This window comes from Macadamia integrifolia, chromosome 7, assembly GCF_013358625.1.
Source record: "Macadamia integrifolia cultivar HAES 741 chromosome 7, SCU_Mint_v3, whole genome shotgun sequence".
NCBI classification, from domain to species: domain Eukaryota; kingdom Viridiplantae; phylum Streptophyta; class Magnoliopsida; order Proteales; family Proteaceae; genus Macadamia; species Macadamia integrifolia.
The window spans coordinates 28827522-28833325 of NC_056563.1; the positions used below are offsets into that span (position 1 = coordinate 28827522).

Below are 5804 nucleotides of genomic sequence, written 5' to 3' on the forward strand. Positions count from 1 at the left end.
GTGGGGGTGGGGGTGGGGGAGGGGGGGGAAGAGAAGCAGCCACGCAGGCAGTAATCTTAATTTTCTCCAATAATCAACCGTTCTTCCCATGAATTACATGTCCAATATATAATAAAATAAAATTAAATACCTTCTAATTAAAATAAAAAACTAAGATAGAAATAAAATCTCCTACACCTAAGCTAACAAAATAAAAAAACAACTAAGGACTCAAATAGGGAACAAATATTCTCAAATAAAAATAAAATCCTAAATATTCTATTAAACTTGGAATCCAAATTAGTAACTTAGAACCCAAATTGGATCTGGATCTTGATCCGGGTTTTGAAGCGGGCTTGGGTTGATCCATTGAGTGTTGCTGCATCAATAAGTCAACATAGGAAGAACAAATCAGCAGTCTTCACTGAATCCATTTCTGCAATCCCAATCACATCTCACTGTTGTAGCCCAAGTGGAATTGCAACAATCTGAATCGTATAGTGCTTCTTGTACCCTACCCTCTCCACCGCTTTCAAGAGTTTTGGACTCAAATTTCTCAGAACCCAATTCTGTATAGGCCTGGGAATCTTCAATCCCTTATAGGAAATATTAAAATCCTCCCTGAAAATTCTCCAATGCCTCTCCATCATCTCTTCAGGCTTCTTCTATGGTTAGTGCCGATCAACCCTCATATCGAAAGTACCATACAAATCCACCGCCGCTTCTTTCTGTCATTGCACAGAAACTTCCTCCGGCTTCTTAGTAACTCCTTCTTTCTTTCTAATCTTGTCTCTCATCTCCTTCGTGTTCTTTGCAGCAAGCTTTTTCTGCTCTCGCAGATTCATTCCAGCATGAAACCCTCTACCAAATAATAACTGAGCCTCATGAGGGTTTTGGTATCACACATTCATGTCCCCAGAGATTTCCTCAGTGTTCTCCCAATCAAACGAGAACATGAACTTCTCTTTGGGTTAAATAACCCGTTTCTTAGGTTTTTTGGTTCTGTCCAAATATGAGACCTTCGGTACAGAGTTGCAGGCTTTACATACTCTTGTTGGAGAATCCTTTATACTGGTTGTGGTGGTCTATGGCGCACACCGACAATGACAAAGAAACCAAATCGAGGATGATGATGATGATGATGGCAATGGGTTGTCGAATCCCAGATTCGTCGTCATAGATGGATAGGTTTGCAACAAAGAAGTAGCAGACTTAACTGATTTCTGATTTCACTTTCAATTTGGAACTGATTTCTGATTTCACTTTCAATTTGGGGTTTTGCAAAGAAGGGTAAAATGGTAAGTTTACCCTTTTCAAGGGTAGTTTCACCTTTTAGTAAACTCTAACCCACTGACATCATCACTTAACGGGGATCAACTAATGGAGTGGACCTATTTATTATTTAGTAATGAAAGTGGAGGTAGTAAGTGAGATTTTTAAAAAAAAATTTGGGATCACGTGGAATTTGAGTTAGTTACAGGGGTGGTACTAGAAATTTTTCCTTAATATAATGAAGCTATATTATTCCCCCCCCCCCCAAGAAAAAAAAAAGAGAGCTGTTTTTCCCCGTTTCCTAGATCCCTTCAATTTTCAAAAGGTCAAATTTAACATCCTTGGGAGTCTTGACTGGCTCGGATTCCATCTGTCCAATGCAATTCTGGTAGTAATATTCCACTGCTTAAAGTTGGATGCCTTCTTCTACATTAACTCTTTCAATCAATATCTGAAACCACCAAAATGTAGCAAAACATAATCTCCCCTATCAGCCTGACCACCACCGTGGTTCATTGTGCTTCACAACACTTAAATAGCTAAAATTACTCGATCTTATCCTTACTATACACATGGAATGTCAACACATCACCAATTACTATACAAAGGAACTAGTGAGAAAAGATTGAACAGTTCATATAAACCAAATAGAATATAGTTGTACTTATAACGTTGCAAAGATATGTACCATTTCAGGCATGTACTCTACTTCATGATTTCCAGCTGACCAAATCCATGGCTGATATGCAGCACTGCGCTCAACCAAGCGTCCCCATGAATCCCACCGAATGCCAACATCGTTATACTGATATCTATCAGCATAAGACAGATCTCCCACAAATAAGACAGCTTGCGCTCCACTCTGCATGTAATGATTAAGAGTGGAAAGAGAATTGTATGTTTGGCCCAAATCACCTGAAAATAAATAAAGGATAAAGGAACATGAATCATATTCGTATAAAAGAGATACATCCAAGTGGGATTACGTTCTCCATTTAGTCTATTAATTAAAAAACTTCCAATTAAATGTTGCACATAGTAAATGGGGAGTTATCTACAAACAATAACAACAACATCCAAAACCTTATCCCAACTTAATGGAGATTCCAAGCAAGGACAAGTGTGAGGACAAACCAGCCACAAGCTTATAACGACAGACTATAATAAGGTACCGGCTGTCTACCTGACATACCATATAAATCGGTCAAGCAAAAGCGTCCTACATACATTATGTCCGCCACCAAGACAATCCGTCACCCAATACTTTTTATGAAAGGAGGAATGAGATACGAATTTGAGGAATGAGATACGAATTTAACACCCCAACTAAGCACAAAAAAATAATAAGAAATCAAAAGTCTGCACAATAAGAAAATTTCTTTACATTTTTGTATCAACCCAATATTCTGATCCATGACCCAATGACCATCTAAGAAAACTATATAATTCAAAAGTTCCTACGTAAGAAGGAGTGATCGGATTCAGATTGAAGGAGCTAAAAGAGCTAGGCGAAGTGGTGAGAAATGACATGCTTAATATTGGTCTTTTCCCAAGAATGACCTCGGATAAAGCCTATTGGAAAGCAAGGATCCAGGAGCCATCTATCTTTATTAGTTCAACATTTGAGTAAGAAAAGAGAAGGATCTCTCACCTATGATTCCAAAAGTATATGAAGCATCTGGGTGAACTTCTGGAGGTGTTTGAAACCAAAATTCCCGAGAGGAATCACCCAATCCAATCTTGTAGTAGTACTTGGTGTTATGCTAAAGAGCAATAAAGCAAAATGGAATTAGCTTCTGATATTTTAAACATCTACATATCGAACTGATTAATATAGGTTCTTGTGAAAAGATAGAAAACACACTCAACATCTGTACTTTCATATCGTTATCCACTCATTGAATGTTCGCATGCCTAAGTAAGCAAATGGATAACGTTACTGTACAAAATCCCTAGATTTAGTTTTCTTAGTGCTCACTGAACTTCAATAAACAACAATGAATAATGAATCCAAAGTATAAGTTTGAGTTAATACCAACAACTTTTTTGGGCTCATGTGATATGAACTTATAGGGGCATTACCAAGTGCTGGTCCCACCTATGCAAGATCCTCGGAGGGTGAGTTTAGAGTCGGTCCTAACTGCATTTATGCATAAATTGACCGCCCTCAAGACTCGAACCTGGGCATTTTCCCTGGCAGCCCAAACCGTTTACCATTGCTCTAAGAAATGGCCCTTTTCATATGACATCAACTTGCAATAAATAATTACCTTAAGGCCATCAACAGGACAATGATGAATGTAGCCGGATTTGTAATGGTAGAATGTGTAGTTTGTCACTGTCCCTTCAGCACTAAATTTGTATTGGTTTTCTGATGTTCCGTATTGCACTTTACTGGGACCAGGTTCATCAGATGTGACCCATGAGATTATTACAGCCTTTCCATCATAATCACCTTGGGTAATATGCACCTACATGTATATCTTAGGAAATTAACATACACGGCAATGAATGAACTATATCACAGCAACCACAACTTAAGAGGTAAACAAAAAATTATGCAAGTCTTGCATAAGTGATAAAAAAAAAAAAGCATGCACATCAAAATTGTAACATACATGACTAATCTTAAAGAAGGTGACACCTTTATAAAGACAAGTATTATGGATCAAAATAGATAGGAGTGCCAGAACATGTATCTGACTAAACTGGAATAAAACTTAGTTAAGGTGAGCCAAGATTTAGATAATTAGTTTGACAGGATACAAATTAAATGAAAAGTTCTATATGTCACATTCAAAAGTGGATCAAATCCTGACATGGTTCCATCATGCATCAATAGGCAATCAAAAGCATATTGACATAATCTATGTGATAAATCATTTCAACTTGAAATGAAAACTTGATCAGCTTTCAACAGTGACTGCTAATAACATAAATATCTCACTCAAACTGTAAAACAGGGTTAACAATGGGGAAGTTAATTAAGACTTCAAAATTCTCGTTTGCAACAAGAACTAGCCAAATTACAAAACCAAAAATAGTCCAATCAAAATAAATAAGAAATTCTTTATTGACTTCTTCCTACACAAAGAAGCAATGTTACCAAAACCAATGAAATTCAGTAACCAAACATGAACATATTTGGTGGTTGGTGTTGGAATTTGGCCCATGGAGATGATAAACTTTAATATTAGAATTTATTGGGAAGAAACTGCAGTTATGGATAGAACCAAAAGTGTATTATTCAAGAAAAAAGCATAACCAGTTATTCAAATGAATAATTTGAACAACTATTGGTCCTGAAAATTGCTTCCATACTTGATCATTTGGACCTTTCAGGATTTCAATCCAATGACATAGATTACAGTCATACTAATGGATTAGCATTCAAGCAGATTTCCTACCATTAAAATTCCTTATCAAGGAAACTAAGAAATATAGGAAGTTTACTTGCTGCGGTGCATTATGACCATTTGGAAGTGCAAATGCTTCATTATCAAGAGGAATGTCAACAGAAGGCCACTCAGAACGAATAAAAGTACTAGTGATCCCTGCACTCCCGTTGCCCACTGAACTGAAGAAAACAAAGGATATAAGTAGCAGCTGAAACCACAAGGGCCGTACTCTACTAGTCTCCAACATGATTGATTGTTGGTCCGTCACCCTGAGGAGGGAAAAGCACAATTTATTGTTAGTACTGGAAAACCTAATCGAAATAAATGATCGGTAATGAGGGAAAGTAAAGGAAATTTAAAAATAAATAAATTCAAAGAGCCAAAAAAGGGTATTCTGTGCTTAATACAGATCAAGTACGCATAGTGGATATGGTCATCATTTTATTCTAAGCTTACAAAATCCATTTATTCTAATCGTCTAAATAAATGCATTTTTTGCCAATCCTTCCAATAGAAAAATCCAACTATACAGTCTTCAATCTGATGGCAGCAATCAATTGGAGCCTTTAATGAGAAGATTAGAATTATTGGACCAATTTGATCATTTAGCTGCTAAACTTCAATCCATAGCCACCAGATTTCTCCTTTTTTTTTTTTTTACTCCAAAACCAACTTTGGATCCCAAACACGTAAATGATTTCAAGATCAAGCCCAACCCAATGAGTTAATAATGATTAGAAATAAATTTCATCAACATGAAACCAGATATTCTTATATGTGTGTGTGCATATCGATACAAAGTCGTGATCTTGTTTCACATCTGCTAGTAATTAAACTCTCAGAACATTACAGCAAAAAAAAAAAAATCTCAGAACTTCAACCTCGGTTCTTGATATTCAATTTAAATTTAACTTCCAAGAGCAGAATCAAGTATAAGCTCACAGAAATGTAATTGAGCATCCTATAAAACAATGAAACAGAGAGAGAGAGAGAGAGTACCTTAGCGGTTGGCGGAAGAGGGGAGAGAGAGCAGAGAGGCTCGTGGAAGTCACAGGAGAAGTCTTTAAATGTAGAGGAAGGGTAGCGTAAGTTAGGAGGAAGGGTATAGGTTATAGACGTCCGATTGCTGTCAGTCTCACCAAGGGATGGACGGTA

General features: G+C 36.9%; 1 protein-coding gene across 1 annotated transcript; it reads right to left on the minus strand.

Moving 5' to 3' along the window:
* Nucleotides 1-710: 710 nt before the first annotated feature.
* Nucleotides 711-5804, minus strand: LOC122084885 (bifunctional purple acid phosphatase 26-like). The gene is made up of 6 exons (XM_042653305.1): nt 5649-5804; nt 4705-4918; nt 3522-3722; nt 2903-3014; nt 1940-2166; nt 711-854 (listed from the first exon to the last, which is right to left on the minus strand). The coding sequence occupies exons 2-6, from the start codon at nt 4894-4896 to the stop codon at nt 711-713; spliced, it is 876 nt and encodes a 291-aa protein (XP_042509239.1). The 5' UTR covers nt 4897-4918; nt 5649-5804.

Bases quoted from the DNA above. Each gene is read 5' to 3' on its own strand.
- LOC122084885 (XM_042653305.1), bottom strand. From the start codon at position 4,896: ATGTTGGAGACTAGTAGAGTACGGCCCTTGTGGTTTCAGCTGCTACTT. The intron at 2,167-2,902 runs GTGAGAGATCCT...ATTTATTTTCAG, and splicing joins ATATACTTTTGGAATCATAG to GTGATTTGGGCCAAACATAC. The intron at 855-1,939 runs GTACATATCTTT...CATGAGGCTCAG, and splicing joins TAGAGTACATGCCTGAAATG to TTATTATTTGGTAGAGGGTT.